At 47.5% G+C, this 19,535-nt stretch overlaps 1 protein-coding gene across 2 annotated transcripts in view; it reads left to right on the forward strand.

The window, feature by feature from the left end:
• The window catches only part of SYT17 (synaptotagmin 17), a 37,709-nt gene extending 18,591 nt beyond the window's left edge, over positions 1–19,118 (forward strand). For both annotated transcript variants that reach the window (XM_074840725.1, XM_074840726.1), the window contains 3 exons: positions 3,789–3,909; positions 4,740–4,895; positions 17,923–19,118. In XM_074840725.1, the coding sequence (XP_074696826.1) occupies positions 3,789–3,909; positions 4,740–4,895; positions 17,923–18,119 (474 nt within the window). In that variant the 3' untranslated portion in view covers positions 18,120–19,118. The remainder of the gene's footprint in view (positions 1–3,788; positions 3,910–4,739; positions 4,896–17,922) is intronic.
• The last annotated feature ends 417 nt before the right edge of the window (positions 19,119–19,535 follow it).

Here is a 19,535-nt window from a genome sequence, read left to right on the forward strand (position 1 = left end):
CTGGCCACTGATTAGTTTTCTTGAGTGCTTTATGTTCCCTCAGGCACTGTGGCAGGATTTGAAGCATGTTTCCTAGATCCTTGTGGCTAAGCTAGAAATAATGCATTTATAAGATCAGAGACAGTTCACTGCTTGAGTTAAGTGTCTTGAAAAGGCTGAGTCACTTGTATGGGGCGGTGAGCTATCCGGGGATCTGGGTTTCCTTCTGAAAACACCTTTTATAATTGCTGCAAACACTGCTGGTGCTCTGCCTACAGGCTGCTTTCTTGCTGGCTTTGGGCACACCCATTCTGCCGTGGCCTCTCTGGGTTGGATTGTATGTTGCTTCCCTTAAAATAATTAGCAGAAATCTGGGCATGCTTGAAAAACATTAAGGGGCAGAAGGTGATACTGAGGTTTGGGAAATGTGGCCTGATCTGAGACTCGTTAAAGCTGGTGGTAGTCTGTCTTCTGACTTCAGTGGGTCACACTGACAGAGTATAGCATTTTACATCTCACCTTACTCAAATTTAAGCCCAGATAGTAAAAATGATTTTTCTAGAGCTGGCAATATCCTTCTTAGGTTTAGGTCCTACGTCAAATCAGGGATTTAGCTTTACCTTTACCAATCGAAGGCTTGTGAGTTAAGCAGCAGTGTGATGCTTACATTATAGTGGCTCCTTCAATAACCTCTGCAGGGGTTATGGGACATGGTGCTGGGGAGGGTTCAGGTGGGGATAGATGCCTGGTTCTCCTGCCTGTGCCTCGGTGGGTGTTACATACCCAGTCTGATATTGTCAGTGTACATGGGGCAATTTTAAAAAATGGAGCATAAACATAAATGTGTCAGAAGCATGGAGATCTACCTTCCCTTGCTGAGCTTCACTGCCCCTCCCTGATCCAAGGAAGCCCCTCAATTTCTGCAGATCTTGGATAAGGTCAACAGCTTCCACCAATAGACAAATCCGGAAGTAATCACCCCAAATCTTAATGTGGATTTTCAGCATTCTAAGCTTGAGGTGACTTGAAAGGTCATGTCCAGTGCCAGCTTGCCTCCTGGTTGCACCAGAAGTTTGGTATTTGCAGCTGGAGCTGTTTGATTGTCTCTTCCCAGCAGGTAATAACATCACTAATTGGTTTCCTAATTTGTGCTGTCCAAATGTACCTGAATTTCTAGGAATTAAAGCCTGCATGAAACCTGATGTAGCAGCGAATGCAAGTGGAAGTAGGACTGCATATGTTAAAAATGTTGTTGATATGTTGTAAAAAATGAGCTGGGATTGAGGGGTACCTCAGGTGGATCTGTTGTGGGTGGCGTTGTGGGCGCTGCAATATTTTGTTACTGTCCTGGAAATACATTTAGGAGTCACCAGCTGTTCTTGATGATAAACGTATCTTCAGGCTGTTCCAGCCACAGACCCAAGAGTAGCAGTTTTGGGGAAAATCAAACCAAAGATGATAGTTTAAATTAGATAGATAACGTTTAAATCACCTTGGATGTGATATTCTCTTAGATCCTTATGTTGTGCAACCATTGGGCACAACAGTGTATATAGGTATGGCTTGACCTCGCAAAAATCGTGAGCACTGTGTGCATATTGGGTCAGGTTTGTGTTGGGGAATGGCTTTCTGATGGAAAGGGCTTGAAATATCTGTTGAGCAGAACTGTGATACAGGAGTTGGCAAAGGTTGACGGAAGAGGGGTACCTTCTTGGTGAAGCAAAAATACTGTAGCTGCAGAAGAAAATGCATGTGGTGAATGTGAGTATGTGTGCTGTGTAGCCATATACTGCCACATAATGTGACCCAGGAGATGCTGTGACAAAAGGAGCGTGGTGTAAGAAATCAGATGCTTTTTCTCATGGGGGAGAGGGGCTGTGGGGAAGGTCAGGCAGAAGGTGGGCCAGCTTGGGGTGGATGCTGCCAGGTTGGCTCTGAAGCTGGCTCCTGGGGCAGCGAAGTGTGCGAGGAGGGCGCGTGGGTTTACCTTAGGATCCGTGATGTGGATCCGTGATGTAGATCCATGCTTTTTGCCCAGGGGCTGAGTCAGGGTGTTGCTGTACTTGCAGCCTTCGCCCTGTTCCCTGCATGGTGCTTCCCTTCTCCTTTGCTCATTAAAGGGTTAAACACAGAGGGGTTGCTTTGCCAGCTCCTGAAATGCAGAGAACTTTGGTGTGAAATCTGGCAGCCTATTTTCTGTGGAAAGACAAAAAAGGTATATTGGATTAAATGGAATTGTATTATGTAGCATCGAAGGTGCAGGACTTCCTCAGCCTGCCACCTGCTCCTGTATGCCATGCACGTCCTGCTGCCTTCACCAAGAGTAGTCAACAGGAACAGGAGAGGAGACAAAGTGCCTCTCAGAAAACTTTTAATACCATTACCTGATAACCAGTTTTAGTGCTTGGCTTGTTAGGTGAGGAGCTGAGTGGCCTGCCCTTAGTAGGAGCCGTTCTGTGCTGCTGGCCAGCCAGGCAAGAGGTGCTGGGCTGCTCCTAGCAGAGGGATGGGGCTTTTCCCTCAGTGCCTCCTTGGGTTCGGTCCGAGCCCTCTGTTTCATCTGTGCTCAGTGGAAACTGCTTTTCCATATGCAGATGAATAGCTGTGACCTGGTTGGGTTTTCTGGCAGCCCATGCCTCAGTTTCCCCAGATCCGTTGATAGCTTTGCTGGGGATGGGTACCTTGTGTGCTGGCCCATGTGCTAACGAACCTGATTCTTTGGGTCAATTCAGGCTGTGACTGTGTCTCAGAGCTTTTTTCTTTATTGTCTACCCAGTCCTTCAGTCTCTGATTTGTGTAATGTAATATTTGGGGCATCAGTAAAGCTATTTAAGCCTTTTGTTATGGTTGCAATACCATTGCAGCTCCTTTGCCTTTTGGGAATGGGCTGTGACCATCTGATCTAGGCTTGGTTTTGAACTGTTTGGCTATCTGGGATGAAGAATTAGATCTGCACTCCTGCATGGACCTGAGACAAGGCAGATGGATTGATGCCCTGTCCAGGCTGGCTGGTGTGTTTCCAGTCTCCAGAGTTGTTTCATTGTGTGTATTTTGCATCTGAGAATAACAGCATCTCAGAGCCAGGTCGTGCTATGGGGGAGAGGTTATTTTAAGCTGTCACGTCTGAGGAGGAATGATGTCAATTCTCCAACTTTTTTTTAATTACTAGTTTTAAGCATCATTAAGTAAAAGGAAAAGAAATAATGGCTGAACAGCTATACTGATGTGAAGCTTTGGCTGTGGTACAGACTAATGAACAGCAAGGGCACAGTTAACCTGTGCCATGGTCTCTGCATAGAACAGGCTGGATGCCAAGGGGATGTCTCCTCTGAATTGCCTTCCTGTGACCCAGGGGTGCATTAACTATCTCGTGCCTGAACTTCCCAATGGCTTGTGTGGTTCTTGGGGGCTGGGCAGGAAAGAGGATGTCTTCTCCAATGGGTCTGTGTTTTGTACATTAAAAAGGATGTGAGGTTGATGAGATCAGAGCCACCTGGAACTGGTCAAAATGGAGCACGTAGAAACTACTGACTTTGTATTCATTCCTCCTTATGGGTCCTCTTTGGATGACTGCTGAAAAGCTGGTGGAGGATCAATGATTAAAGAACAGTCTTCACCTGGGGATAGTAATCTTTCTTGTTTCTGCTCAGCACGAGGTACCACCAGATGGTTCTTGGTTGCAGTGTAGAGCGTGACTAAAATTTATTTTTCAGGCACTTAGACAAGTGGGATTTATTTAATTTCTCTTCCTGCTCTTCCCTTGCCCTCTGAGCTCTGTTCTGAACTTCCATGTTCCCTTTTCCCTGCAGAATGAAGTGGAGCTGGGAGAGCTGCTGTTGTCACTAAACTACCTACCCAGCGCGGGAAGGCTGAACGTGGACATCATTAGAGCAAAACAGCTTCTTCAGACAGACATGAGCCAAGGTTCAGGTAAAGGGCAGTGCATTTCTCACATTACTCATGCACAGATTATATGTGATTTTAAAGCAGATCAGTGGTGAGGCTGCAATTTGTGGGGGACCCAGAGGGATTTGGATGTTCAGTTCCTATTAATACAGGGCTCTGGATACTCATTTTATATATATTTTTATATATATATATGTATATGTCCAGCAATAACAAAAGTATTTGGAACACTTACCCTGAGATAAAATGGAGGGTGTGAATACCTTTGCGATATTTAAAGTAAAAATCTCTGAACCAGGGTGAGGTGAGGAACCAGGATCTCTAAACGACCCCCGTGTTGTGTTCTGTAAGGCAGCCCGTTTGTGGCTGCGCTGTGTTTTGCAGACGCCATGTGCTGCCTGAGTGTTAATTTTGCAGTGGATTCACTGACGATATCTAGCTGCTCTGTGGATGATGTGAAGTTTTTCCAGTGTCCATGCATTGCTCCCTGCCGTTTCTGAGTGTGCTGGCTGGTAACTGCTTCAAACATATGTTCTCAGGTGTTTTTTCCATATTCCCTGCCCCAGCCACTGGTCCTGCCAGACTACTGGCATTTTCCAAAAAGAACAGTATGCTTGGCTTCTGTCAAGGCTGCCATTAATCATGATTTTGGCAGGGAGCATTTTTAATCCAGCTGTCTGACTTTTGTCTCCACTGCAAATCCCTGGGAGAGGTGTGGTCGTACAAATCCCAGTCATTTTCAAATGCTGTTTTCCAGCACGGTCCATCCCTGTGGTGCTGAACCTTCACGAGCCAAGGTACTGACTCACGACACCCGTAACATAGAGGCTGTGTTTTGTGGGTTTTTTTGTCAGATCCCTTTGTGAAAATTCAGCTTGTTCATGGATTAAAATTAACAAAAACCAAGAAGACCTCCTGCATGCGGGGGACGATAGATCCCTTCTACAATGAGTCCTTCAGCTTCAAAGTTCCACAGGAAGAACTGGAGAATGCCAGCCTAGTGTTCACAGGTAAATGTGGTGGTGTTACCGACTTGGCATGGTCGTGCATGCCTCCAAGGTGAACAAAGAAGCAGTTGTGGGTGTGCAGATGAGCCTGTGCAGGACAGTGTCTGTCCCGGTAGCCACCCTGCAAGGGGTGACCATTGTTGGGGTCTCCAGGGAAGCTTAATTAGCACTCTGTCTTCTGCAGAAGCTGTTCCCAGCATGGCCAGCTGATAGCTGGAGCTTGTTGGGAGCGCACCTCATTGGTCCCATGCTTAATCGATGCCATTGGGAATGCTTTGTGCAGAGGAGGAGGAGGTATTATTTGCATTTCTCAGTGGTGACCAATTTGGGCATAAAGTCAAAAATTAGAAGAATGAAAGGGAAGTATTGAACAATCCCAGAGCCCAAACACTGACAAAGATAACTTCTGGTACTTGGCATAATTTGCCGGTGAGGTGATGCAGCTATAGGTGTTTGACACTGACATCACCTGTTCTGTAAGCAGCTTTGTTCATGCCTTTATTTCTAAAGGGCTGGGACTCGGTGCCAAGCCCTGAGTGGCACAGCTGAGAGAGACCAAGACACAGACCACTCAGGCTGTGAGCGAGAAGTCCCAGAGCTAACCTCACTCGAGAGCTTTGTCAGTGCTGGAGATGTTTGGTTGGGATAGGAATTCTTATTTTTAAACAATTTCTTAATCTCCTGGCATGAAATCTGAATCTCTAGGCCTAAAAACACTAGAAATTGGCAATTGGGCGTGCTGCTTGGAGCTGGGCAGCAGCGGTGAGGCTGAACTGAGGGCATGGACCCACTGTGGCTGGTGGCCTTCTCCGCTGTTCTGCAGCGTGGAGGTCTTGGGTAGGGCTGCAGGGACCCCTAGGAGGTGGTGGGTTTCCCTCCTGTGCCATGATTTCACCCAGCCGATGTGGGCTGCGGAGCTCAGGCACCATCGGGAGCAGGGTCAGACCTTGCTCTCTGCAGGAGTAGAGGGGCTGGGCAGTGGGACCCACACTCTTCCACCACACTGGGCTCCCATGCTTCACAAACACGTTTTTTGGCAAATTTGCACCCATTACTCACCATCTTTGGATGAAGAGAAAGGAATCTGCATCTGAAAGAACATATTTTGAAATATTTTTAAATTTTATTTCTTACATGGCAGATACAGGTGTCAAAGCTGGTACAAGGAGCCTAATTCCAACCCATTAGTTTGTTTCCAAACATGTTATAACAAAAGTGATACTGATCAGCAATTTAAATTTTGCCCTTCATGCTCAGAAATTTCCTCAGCAAAAAGTCTATAATTAATCACTGCTTTGCATGAACGTCACCCTGACTGTACCTTGCATGTGCAATGATGAATTTGTTCTTGGAAGCTTCTATCAGGTGATCTCGTGACAGGCGTGAAATAATCTTTTCTTTGTTTTCCCCTTTTCCTAACAGAAGAAGAAGAGGCAGAGTAGCAGCTCTGTGCAGTCAGAAGGGTGAGGGGAATATGGTGCTCCTTGCCACAGCTGATGAAGTTAGCATTAATGGGTGGATGTCTGATTATTTTTTTTTCTGTGCAAATGGATGTATTCTCAAATAAATCAATGGGAAGTTAACTGATTTATAATCATATGTAACGCAGTTGGATTTCAGTGGCGTGCCTTTTAAGTGGTGCTTCACTTTCTAAATGACGTGTTGCTTGCTTTGAACGTTGCAATAAATAATCCCAGGCCAGAAATGTCACCATCAGCTCCAAAGCTGGGAAGGAGCGTGCAGAGCTTTTTGGAGGAGCAGCGGGGCCAGGTTCTTGTGACCGCTGTCCGACTGAAGGGTGATGCACAGCTCGGGCATCGCTGGGCTTGCTGCTTCTGCTGTGGTTGGGACTCTGTTGTTTAAGATAGATGATTTGTGTAGCCAATATATAGCTGGAGCCAGAGGTGTTGGTCACGTTGTTGTGTGTACAGTCTTCTGCTGGTCCAGTGCCTGTGCCACCTCCTGTTGTTAGAGGAGCCAAGAGCTCATCTTGTTGTGAGGACCTTTGAATCAGGACTCATGCACAGGCATCTGCAGTGTCATGGGAGTGAGGTGGTCCAGGGGACCTAGTGGTGGTGAAGATGCTGAGCCATGCTCAGTGTTCACCTAAGTGATGGAGATGCTCTGGATGTTGGTGGAAGCGTGTCCCCAACAGGGAGTGCAGCACCAGTTTCTTCTTGTGTGCATCTATGAGGTTTTAATAAAATGAGTATCAGTGTGCAGCTTGGCTGAAGTTCTGGGATGGGGATGGTGGTATTCCCCACATAGCTGCCTTCTTGGCATGTTAGGGCATTGTGCAGCTTAAAAACTTGTAAAGGGCTTTAGGATCTTCTGTTAAAAGACAATAAAGAGCAAATGGTGGCCAGCATGGAGAAGCCCTACCTTGCAACGTGAGGACCTTTTTATTATTTTTCACCTCTACAAAGCAGGAGCATAAGCCTCGTATTTTTATGTAGGTTTGTTGTTTTTACTTGGGGGTTTTTTGTTGGGTTGTTTTTTGACTGCAGTGGTGGTTCTTTCTGTTGTGTGATTTGTGGGAATTGGTTTTTATTTCTTTTTTTGTTTTGTTTTCAATCCACAGCTCTAGTCCATTAGGTCAGTTAATTAAATTTGCTGTTGAGTCAAAGTCCAACTGAAAAGGAAAATAATCCTGCTTGAAGGGTGGGTGACAATGCTTTGAATGAAGAGAAAGCTGTAAAAGCAATCGTGGGAGCCAGAAGTGAGTATATCTTCAATAATTTACAGGAACCTTTTTTGTGGCTTCATATTTTGGACCCAGTCTGCAGCTGTCTTTACATTGGCTTGGCTTCACTGGAAAGCAGTGGAGCTGTGCCAGTCCCTATCAGCTGAGGCTTCTGGCTCCCTCTGTGTGGCTGGTACCACACTGCAAAGTAAGGCGCTCTCTAGACAAAGTAAGATTAATTTTTTTTTTCTCCCCTGTCTGTTTTTCTCCTGTGCATCTTAAATCAAACTGTGTGGGTTTAGGGCACTGTAGTAAGAATTTATTCACCATTTTGTTGCAACTTTAGCAAGGACTGTGTGTGCAAACACTGCGGGTGGGCTGTTTTCTGTAAAGCACCGTTCTGCTCCCTGCTTTCCTGGTGGTACTCTGGAGAGCTGGACCCCAGACTGAATGCCCAGTTGAAGTGCAGCCAGACTAGGAGATGGACAGTGGGTGCCTCCAAGATGGGGGTCACAGGATGAGCGGTGCATTAGCCAAGATTTGGGGCGGGGTTGGGTTGGTTCTTGGATCTTTCCTCCTCCTTAGGCATACTAGAATTCAACACTGTAAATTATTGGCATTTACAGATCAAAATGCTTCACCTTCCACATGGGTGTAGGACACCTTCTACAAGCTGTCTTTCTGCCTTCCCCTCTGTTCCTACCTCAGATTCTTACTGGAGCTGTCACTAACTCACATGTCCCAGTTTAGTGCCTAAAATGAGGTGGGATTTGCTGAGATGGAGATGTCCTCTCCAGAGGAGGTATACAGGGTCAGGATCGCTGCTGCAAGTATTGTCTGTTCATAGCTTCTCACCAAAAGATGCTAAAACCAGGAAAGCAACTGAGTCATAACAAGTCTAATGTCCTGACAGGAAAAAGATGGTGAGTGAGGTAACAGCTAGTGGAAAAGATGTTTGATTTTCATTTAATCCATCAGACATGTTGTCTGGGTAATGAGCATCCATATACATACTGTAACAGTATGCACTTTTTTGAGTGGTTCTTTTTTCCACTTTTTGTTTTTTGGCAACTTGATGCACACCCCCCACGTGCCATGTTCTGCTCGAGTGCAAGCAAGTCATGGGTTCACCTCTTGCAGAGAAGTGGGGCAGGCTTTAAAACACAGTGTGTTGTCCTAACCACATATACCTGTGAACAAAGGTGTTAATTATTCTGTGTCCCTTGGTAAGGGGAAGGTGGAGTTTGGCCCCAGCAGCCAGGCTGTCAGCTGCTGCCCAAGGTCGTTTTCAAGAAGGAAAAAGGATATTTGAGGTGTGACTGCAGCCTCTGCTCTTGGGAGGGCGGGATGCTGGGCACCTAGAGACACTGCGCTCTCCCCGCTGATGGATTTTGGGCAGGCTGTCCTATAAATCCCCATCTAACTTTCAGAAGGCTTGGGATGTGCAGCAGGAGGTGAGACGACACCTGAAATCCGAGCACTGTGGTATTTTGTTAATGATTGTAATGTTGTTAATAACAATCGTCGGTAATGCTGTTTGCGTTGCAGTAAAGCCCAGATGGCCCAATAAAAAACACCAGCGCTCCAGGGCAAACCACGTCTTGGTGACTCGTTAACATCTTTTGATCACCTACCATAAAAAATACAACCTTCAGCGCTCACAGTTGGGGAATATATATCTCCCCAAGGTCCTGTGGTGACTGTGTGTGTCTTTCTCCATCTAAATAAGCTCTTGTATATGTTTACATGACAGCATCTTTAGGGCTTGTGAAGGAGGCAGGGTCTCCAAAGAGGGAAAAATCACTTTTGTGCTCTGGATACCATCTGTGCAAATGCAAAGGAAAAACCTTCTTTGCCGTCTGACCTGACTGAGAGCATAGCTGGAGCTGGGACGAGCATCAGGCTGGTGGTGTCTGATGGAGAGCAGTGGTGGGGCTTGTCCCACTGCACCGTCCCAGTGTGAGAGGTGGCCATGGATCCAGCAGGACAGGATGCTCTGCCCAGGGGAGTGAAGCAGGCTGGGGCAGGGTTTGCTTGTTGATGGAGAGATCGGCCTCGATGTGTATGTGACAGCTGGTGAGATCTTCAGCATAAGTACTGGCAGCTCATGGGCATTCTCTCTTCTGAACCATTTGTAGGATTTTATATGATTCTCTTCACTTTTCAGTATGTTTTAAAAATGTGTCTCTGTTTTCTATAAATATTTAGGGCCAACTTTTAACTTTTATTTCTTTTTTAAAGTATTTGAGTTCCTCAGGGAGCATTGTTGAACAGTGAGACTTCGCACACCTATGCCTGTGATTTCAACAGCTACTGTAGAAGGGCGCTGACAATACCATCAAGCGTCTCCATGCACTGAGTGCTGTAGCAGCATGTGTCTTCAGACCCCCAGATCACTTTGATGCTTTATCCCAGGGGTCTAATTAACTTCCAGTTAATAGGCAGTACTTGATTAAAATAACAGATTGCTGTTCAATAGCAATATACCTGGTTCCTCTATTGGATCATTTTCCCTTTCCCTTGGCCTTTGGGAAAATTTAAGGACCATTTAATGAAATTTGAATTTTTAGAAGGGGGGGGGGAAAGTCATTGCTAGTGTGTGTTGCTAATGGTGGAGTTCTGGGTAGTTTAGTTTGGTTTGCTTTCACTGAAATACTTCTTTTTGAAGACATACTGCCTGTTTGAGCATATTAATTCCTTTTGTGGCATTACAGCTTCAGAGAAGAGGAATTGGATCTTCCTTGAAATCCTGCCTTCTTGTTGGAGGTGGATGTTCTGGGGTGTTTCTGTATCTCAAAAAAATGGTCACTAATGGCACAGACAATCTGGTGAGCACAGCTCTGGCTCGCTGCCACCCTTCACTCCTGGGGATGATGGAGATGCTCTGGTACAGGCCGGTTTGGCTTTTTATGTTGTCTAATGAGCATTTTTTGGATGTTCAATAGCAAATATTTTGGAGTATTCTTGATCCACATGACACAGTTTCTGGGGCAGTCGGTAGTGGTGGAGATGTGGGGGAGGAGAGCAGCCCTGACCTGGTGGAAAAGGCTGTATAGAGATGGGCCAGAGCTGAAGGTGATCATCAACTCCAGACTTCACCTTCCAAGTGAGCCCAGGTTAGGTGGAGGGGCAAACTGCTGCGCCAAAGACTTACAGCTCACAGACCCACACTTACCCATCACAGCCAGAAATAAAACTAATATGGGTTCATTCCGGATGAGTCCTATAGGTAGGCCTCTGGGTGGCTTGAGTCCTGGTTGAGGAGAAGATGTCTGAAGCTCCTCAGACCTTAAAACTATTATTTTTTTCCCCGTCAGCTATGGTGGTCAGACTTGTCATGTAGACATTGGAGACAAAGTGATGCTTTTGGTGTTTGCCTGCACTGCACGAAATTTGTAAAAGTCCCGTGAATGGGATGCAGAGGGAGCGAGGCTTTTCAAGGATGTTTTTTTAAGTAATGGGCCAATTTCCAAATGTCCCAATTAGCTGAGCAGGTTGAAGGCTAATAATGGTTTTGTCCTCAGGCTTCTCTAGAAATACATCTGAATTTTGATTTGCCTGCCCGTGTGAGAGTATGACCTTCAGCTGCCAGCACCGTCTTCAGGTGCCTGTTTTCAGGGATGGAAACCGCAATGTGTTTGGGGTCCTTACACATACACATTTTGACTTGCTACTTCAGATGCTCATCTCTCCTTTCTCCTATTACTTTTTCTTTCCTACAAAAAAATATTCAGGCACTTTGTCTTTGCACGCATACGTGCGGGGGAAAAAAAAAAATCATTTAATATATGAGGCAACTGAAACAGGTTTTTTTTCCCATACTGGAACACAGGAGGAAGTAGTGGTTTCTGTTTTGAAACACTACCATGTTGGACACAGTAACATCTCTTGGATGGATAGATAATTAGGCAACTTCCTGCTAGAAAATTGTTTCTTGTTGTCTATTAGACGTGTGTTTCTGAAGTGCTGTACTGTCTGTATATTCCACGTATCTGGAGCTGCAGAATCTAATCTGTGCTTAAACCTGTGTAATCCTATCTTAGCCAAAGGGGGGGAAAAAGAGAAAACCATTGATGTCAGCACTGGATTTTCTGGGATTTATACCTGTTTAATTTAGATCAGAATTTGGCCTTTGTGTCTGGCATTATAAAATACTTCGTGTATTTATGCATCAGACACCATATGGTCTGTGCTCAGGTCTGGGGAGAGCAGAGTGTTCCTGGCCAGTGCCTCCCATGGTCCCAGCTCCTTTGCTCCAGGTCTCGTGGCCACACGAGGGGACCCAGCAGGTCTTGTGAGGACATCTTCTGCTCCTGGGGCAGTGGGAGTGGGGCACAGAGAGCTGTGATGGCAGCGGGAGACCTTGGCCTCCTGGAGCCCACCCTGCCTGGCAGAGCCTCTCCGCAGTGGGTATGATGCATGGGCTTTGAAACCCTTCTGGGAGGAGGAAGGTCCCCATTGCTCTCCATCCTCCAGATCCCCATCTGTGGCTTCCCGGTCTCTGCGATAGGCGCTGTTTGTCAGCCTGGAGCAGGTGACAGCAGAACAGGCAGTGAGGTCGGTCGGAGATGTGGAGTGGGGTCCTGCCGCCCCGATCCTGGTTTGGAATCACCCAGGGAAGATGCTGCAGGGATGGATTTGGCTTTTTGCAGCAGACTTGCTGCTTTAACAAGGAGGAGTGAAACGCTATTAATCCTGGTGAGAGCAACAAGATGCTGATGCTTTCTGAACCAGTCTATTGCTCGGTTAGAAGGCAAAATTAGATTCTTCAAGTGAACCGACTTAGTTAATAACTGCAGCTCATTGCAGACATGGCAGAAACTGCTTGTCCTGGAGCTCTCTGGAATTTCTGGGGACTCTTTTTCTTCTAAAGAAAGGAGCAAACCCTCCTCTCTCCAGGCTGATCATCAGCACTTGCTCATTTTGCCAAGCCCATTAATTTAAGGAGTGTCACGCCTCTCTCACCTCGGTGTTTCATCTTGTTTGGCTCATGCCGTGGTGAAAGAAATTGTTCAGACGTCTCACAAGGCCATAATCTTTCTGTGTATCAAATGAGGAAGAATCTCAGTGGCAGTAGCTGCTGTGGGCGGCGCGTGGTGTCTGGAGATGAAATGCTTGTGCTGGCCCTGTGGCTGTTGGAGGAGATGCGTGAACGTGCCATCAGAGGCTGCCTCTCCACACAGCCATCCCAGCCTTCGTTCACAGGCACTGGTGGTGGAGGCTGTTCGTGTGAGGTCTGTAAATGGCATGAAGCCATTCATGTGCTTTGTGGGATCTGGGGCTCATAGTGTGGAGAATTAAGATGCAATTTTTTTTTTAAAAAAGAGGAATTGGAGGTGAAAAAAGACAGCTGTAGATACTCCTTTTCAATATCCTCCAAGCTGTTGCAATAGATGCATCTAGTCCATTATTCCAGTTTCTCCTGGTGAGATAAGTTCATGAGGTGTCATCCCTTCATGTCCTTGAGATCTCTGCAAGAGACGCTTGTGCGTTTGTGTTTCCCCTGCTCCCTGGGTCCCTGCTCTCTCCTATGGACTTTCCTCTCTCTGTCTGAGGCCAGACCCCCATTAGCCAAACATCTGTCTTGGGGCACACGCTGGGTGCATCCACAGGGTCCCCTTCCCAGGCTGCGCCAGCCAGAGCGCAGGGGCTGCCCTCACAGGAGGGAGAGGAGGGAAAGGGTTTTCCAAAGCGAGTTTCCTTGGTGTGGTGATGTTCTCTCCTGCGGAGCAGCAGCTGGGTGCTGGAGCGGCAGTGGGCCTGTGCGTGGCCAGGGTTCGGCCTTGTGCTCAAGCAGTTCCAGTCCCCTCCGGAGCTGGGCAGGCGCAGACGTTGCAGGGAGCAGCCTCATGGAGGAGATGCTGGGAAGTGGGTTTTATGTGTGCATCGGAGCTTGATGGAGATTAAATTGATAAATGTGAAACCATGGCATCTTCTCCTGTGCTTTCCTCTCTTCTCTACTAAGTACTGTGGGTCATGCTCAAGGAGCTAGGGGCAGAATTTGGTCCATACCTATGACCTTCACAGTGTGCATCATTAGTCCAGCTGCTGCCTGCTCCTAGCAGCACCTTCTCTGTGCTAAACAGCTTTTCAATATTGATGTCAAGCAGTTCAAAAGTAGTTTTCAGACGTGCTTAACCTGACAGATCAGACCCACTAGCTGATGGCAGAGCTCAGCGGCCAGCATGAAAAAGGCTGGGCACTGGTTTCTGCCTGCAAAGGGTCAGGGACGGAGCGTTGCCTGCGAGAGTGGTGGAAACGTGAAATAGGGCACTTCTTGAGATCCTGCCAAGCCCTGAGGCTAAAGTGGGGAAGCGCAGGGAGTGTTGATGGGTCAGTGCTAACAGGATTGTGGTTCCTGCCAGAGAGACTCCATAGTCTCATGAGACCTGTCCTCAGGGAGACTCTGCTGCTTAGTTGCGTGTGTGCAGCCTTGGGCACATTTTTGCTTATTTTTCCATTTTCCTCTGGTCTGTCTGTAATCTGAGGATGCATCTGGGCACAGCGTGCAGAGTGACTGCTGGAGCAGGACGCTGCTGGCTGAAGGTTTCTGGGTGTTGGTTTTGGAGCTCGCAGCTCAACACCAGCTGGCAGCAAGCATGGCTGCAGGGGTGCAGTCACGTCTCTGGGCTGCAGGGTTAGGTGTGCCTGTGCTGCAAAGCCCTTGCAGCAAGAATACTTACCATGTAGGTGTTTATTTACTTCCTAGCCTGGTGGGCCCAGGGTATCAGATGACACTTTTACAGGCTGTGGCAACAGCAATTGCAGGTATATGATGGTGGGTAGGATTTTTTTTTTAACGACTTTCATGCCTGATGGTTGACCCAGGCACCCAATATTCTCCTCTAGACCAGCTATAAAAATTAAGCTGGATTTTTGCTCTCTAGTATTTAGATTGAATAGCTTTATCGAGTAGTGGAAAGGAAGAGGGCAAGGTCCTCTGACTCCTTCGAGGTTTCTTCCACTGGGGAGCTGGTTCCTGTGGTTGTGTCTGCTGTGCTAGGAAATGCCTCCCGCCCCCCCCGGCTGGCTCTGTAGTCCTGCCGGCTGGCATGTTGTGCTGCAACACTGTGTGTTGGAGGGGTGCACGTGAGCTGCACTGAGGGGTGCTTCATTATTTAAGACCTTTTAAAATATTCAGGATGCCACCAAATTGCATTTTAAAAGTAAATAAATAAATAAAAAAGAAAACAACTTTGGGGACAATTTGTTAGAGAGTGGGTGGTGGTGTGCTGTAAATAAGCTAATGGCAAACTAGTATAAACTGGGTGAAGATGTTCTGCTTGATGTCTGGCCTGAGTAAGAAGGCAGATGAAAAACAGAGGCACATTCCTGCTTGTTATTTTTCTTCTCTCTGAGTTAAATGGTTTTAATTGCATTGCAGGTAGCTGATACAGGTGACTGAAGACAAGTTAAATTATTTGTGCCGGAGCTCCCACCCACTCCAGTGCGCCAAGGTTTCTCTGCCCCTTACTCCCGGAGAAGTGGCAGTCGAGGCGAGGCTGGAGCGGGTGCTCGGGCAGCTGCAGGCGGCAGCAGAGGCACTGTGCAGCTGTCCTCGGCGGTGCAGCATGGCTGTAACTGCTGGGCACATCTGGCGGAGGGTTTTCAGGAGATGCCGATGCTTTGTGGCCCCAGCTGAGCAAGGTGCTTCTGCATAAAGCTTGTCCTCCATCACATAAATGGTACCGATAGCCTTGAAGTTAGCTTAAGGAAAGTTTCTGAGTTAGTGCTCCTTCCTGGTCATTTCAAGGCTGCTGATATGTTCAAGCAAGGGATGAATTAGTAGCTGAAATTCCATCTTAAATTTTACTGTGCCCATAAATCATAAATCACAAATACTTTGCAGTCATGCTCTTCACAGGTACTCGGTTTGCAAGTCTCAGCGTAGAGGCAAAGAGGAAGGTAAAGGGCATTTTGGCTGGATCTGGTGCCAGGGCTGATGTGACATGCAAAGCTGTTGAGTGGTGAAAAGCAATTCCATGTGACTGAGGTTGGTAGGGGACAAAGGAAAGCTCAGGCTGGAGTTGCACCTGGAGTCAAATGTTGGAGCTCCAAGTCCCATCGCATCTCCTGGCAGTCCCTGCCACTGCTGGGGTGCAGCTCTGGGCTGTGCCCTGCCTGGTAGCCACTGTGCCACACTGCTCAGCCCTGCAGGGAGCACGGCAGCCAGGCTGGGGGTGTGACCCAGCCACCCCTCCTGTGCAGGGGGCGACCCTGTGGGAAGCCCGTGCTGGAGCAGGCTCCTGGCAGGACCTGTGGCCCCGTGGAGAGAGGAGCCCATGCTGGAGCAGGTTTGCTGGCAGGGCTTGTGACCCCGCGGGGGACCCACACTGGAGCAGTCTGCCTGAAGGACTGCACCCCATGGGGGACCCATGCTGGAGCAGGGAAAGAGTGTGAGGAGTCCTCCCCCTGAGGAGGAAGGAGCAGCAGGAGCAGGGGGTGATGAACTGACCACAACCCCTATCCCCTGCCCACTGCACGGCTGTGGGGGAAGGAGGTGGAGAAATCGGGAGTAAAGTTAAGCTCAGGAAGAAGGGAGGGTGGGGGGAAGGTGTTTTAAGACTTAGTTTTTGTTTCTCATTATCCTACTCTGATTTGATTGGTAATAAATTAAACTAATGTCCCCAAGTCAAGTCTGTTTTGCCTGTGACAGTAATTGGTGAGTGATCTCTCCCTGTCCTTATTTCCACTCATGACCCTTTCATTGTATTTTCTCTCCCTTCTCCAGTTGAGAAGCGGAGTGATAGAGCAGCTTTGGTGGGCACCTGGTGTCCAGCCAGGGTCAACCCACCATGACTGCATTACTTGTTGTCAAGAACTGAACCCTTTTAATGGACATAAGTGAACCCAATTTTCTTTTGTATTTCATCATTTCTATTGTAAAGAGATACTTTTTTTTAAAGAAGTCGTTCTGTTTCCAAATGCATCTGTCAGTAAAGAGCAGCTGCAGAAGGAATTGGTTTGACCTCTGCTTCCTTAATTGCTTTTTGCTCTGTGTTGGCCTGGAAATGGATGTTGCTATTGTGTAAATTATTGCAATGATGGAAAAAGAGCTTATGAAATCAGGTGTGTAGTTTCTGTCAGGAAAATAGGTTTCTTAAATGGAAAGCAGTGTCTACCTGTCCATAACCAGAGTCTGGGTCAGTCTGAAAACTCAAAATGATAATTACCTCATTTTCTGCTTCTGAGCAGCTTCATGGAGTTACTGTTTTTTGTGGCTAAGAGCAGATTTAATCTGAAATCTACTCTGAGCTCCTCTCAAACTCTGGAAGGGGATGCTTAGACATCCACTCCAGGCTCGGGGCTCCATGCCAGGCTGCGCTCCCCCTTTGAACTTGCTCTTGGTGCACAATCCTGGGTGGATTTGGAGCCCCTACAGACATTTGTTCTTAAAAATCCCTTTCTTTCCCGAGGAGATGTTTTAATCCTTAATATTCTAGCCAGTGCCTGTGGATATCCTGGCTTCAGCTTGCACAGACTTTTTGTTTCACTTTCTAATGAGCTGAGGCAGGGCTTCGATTTGCAGAACACAAAGTGCTTTTGCTCGCGTCTGGTGGGAGCGTGCAGCCCTTCCCGGGATCATGTCCATCATTAGAATTTGCTGCTGTCTGCGGTCTTTTCTTCCAGGAGACTGGGCTAATCCAAAGGATGGGGTGTTGGGTTGACGTCTCTCCCTCGCTTGCTTTTCTGGACTTTTAACAAGTAGCTGCAGTGATAATTACGGCAAATCATTTCTGTATAAACATCCTGCTGACAGCCTGTATGTGTGTGATTCCTGTCTCTGAGTCGGGAAGGCTATCGATTAGCACTGGAACAGTTCATGACACTCGCATTTGGAGGAGGACAGTTTGCGATACTGCTTCTTCATCTACCCAGTTGCAGGCTGCTTAGCTGCTTTTCATCATTTCATGATGCCCAGGCAGTGCTTTTGGCATTTCTTTACATGACGTAATTCTACTTCAAGGCCATGTTGAACGGCGCTTTGAGCAACCTGGTCTAGTGGAAGGTGTCCCTGCCCATGGCAGGGGAGGGGTAACTAGATGATCTTTAAGGTCCCTTCCAACCCAAACCATTCTGTGATTCTACTTCACCTGTTCCTGCTAAATACCATGATAACTGTGGATTTTTGTCCTGTTTAATTGAATTGTATTTCAATCTCTAGTACAGCTTATTGTATTCCTTCCAAACTCCTGATTTGGTGTTTCTGAGGTGCTGAGTTATATACCACAACGCTGGTGTCTGCCATGCTGTGTACTTGCAGGACATTTGGCTTTCTGGGGACAGGGATCTGGGTGGATGAGTGATGCTTTTGCCTTGACCAGTCTCTGTTTCTGCTCTCCCCAGTGTACGGGCACAATGTGAAGAGCAGCAATGACTTCATTGGGAGGATCGTGATCGGGCAGTACTCGACAGGCGCCCCTGAGTCCAACCACTGGCGCCGGATGCTCAACGCACACCGGACGGCCGTGGAGCAGTGGCACAGTCTGCGGTCCCGGGAGGAGTGTGACCGCGTCTCTCCGGCGTCCCTGGAGGTAACATGAGGTGTGGGACTGACAGCAGCCAGACCGAGCAGGTGGACGAGGCAAAAAATTAAACCACTGACCGAAACACCCCACCTCACATCCTACACGCACCCCACAGCAGCTCCGTTGGATTGAAGCGGCTGCCGGCACCCAACTGGCCACACTGGCCTCTGTGAACCATGTCCCACTGGGTCCTGGCCGTCCCCCCACGGCCACCAGCGTCCCGGCCGGCCGGACCTCTCGCTGCTCGCACCCGGCACCTCTTGGCTGTTTGCATCCCGCGTGGCAGAGTGCGTGGCCGGGTGGCGTGGGCTGCGCGTGGGGGTGCCGCGGGAAGCGCTGAGTGGGTGGAGGAGTTGGGAGTTGCCTCCACTGTCCCTCCACTCCAAATCCATGGCTCATCCTCTCGGAGATATAAGTACCCATGTGCTCTCGTTGGTGAACGTGGTAATTAGGTTAGAATATTTTTTTAAACGGTAGAACCTGTGGTGAAATTGATTCTGACTCCAGTTTTGTCCTTGTACTAGTTTCAACAGAATTAAGCTCCTGTTAGTACGTACATGTGCATTTGTGTGCCAGGGCACGTGTGTGGCCACATGGCCCCGCGTCACATGGATCTGATGTCACATCAGCGGTGAGACCTGCCACTCTCAATAGCAGTCTGTGTACGTCAAGTAGATACAGTGATGATATAGCAAAGTAAACATTTCCAATAGCATTTATACTGGGAAAGCCAGCTCACGTCTTTTCAAACTTGTGTTGTGCAAAAGAAACCTGCTGTGGGAACTTTTGCATTGAAGAAGGCCCAAAATACACAATTTTAATTCTCTCACAGACTGCAGTGGCTCCTTCTGTGTTGTGTATGTTAACCTGGGTAGTTCTCCAGGTCACCAAATGAACTTAGCTACAGTCAAGCTGTCCTGTTGGTTGCTTCTGTACATTTTATTTTTTCACAGCATATTGTCTGGTATGATGCAGATTGTATATTTATTGAAAATAAAATTCTATTTAATTGTGCCACGTAGACTGGGGTGGTACTTGTTAGCAGAATTCATCTTTGTGTTGAGCACCATCAGTTATGTTTATCACACAAGAAAAGCCAAAATGTTGGTATTTACCCCATTGTTACTTACTGCAGATGAACCAGGAGTAATTTGAGAGAAACTGAGGACCTGCCAACAGAGATCAGTCAGAAGAATGAGCCAGATGCGTTGGTCTGGCCATGCATGCTTCCCAACCAGAACACACCCACCACACTACGAGTTGGATGTCTCAAAGTCTCTGCACTGGGCTCTGGGTCTTGGTTCTTTGCAGGAGTGAGCCCCAAATTATTATTAATTTGTATTGCTCAATTTATCAACATTGAGACTGCATAAAAATCTGTATCTTGCTTACAGCCCATTCAAGAAATCAAACAAAAAGGACATCACTCTG

The sequence above is a fragment of the Strix aluco genome, chromosome 15 (genome assembly GCF_031877795.1).
Source record: "Strix aluco isolate bStrAlu1 chromosome 15, bStrAlu1.hap1, whole genome shotgun sequence".
Classification (NCBI taxonomy): Eukaryota; Metazoa; Chordata; class Aves; order Strigiformes; family Strigidae; genus Strix; species Strix aluco.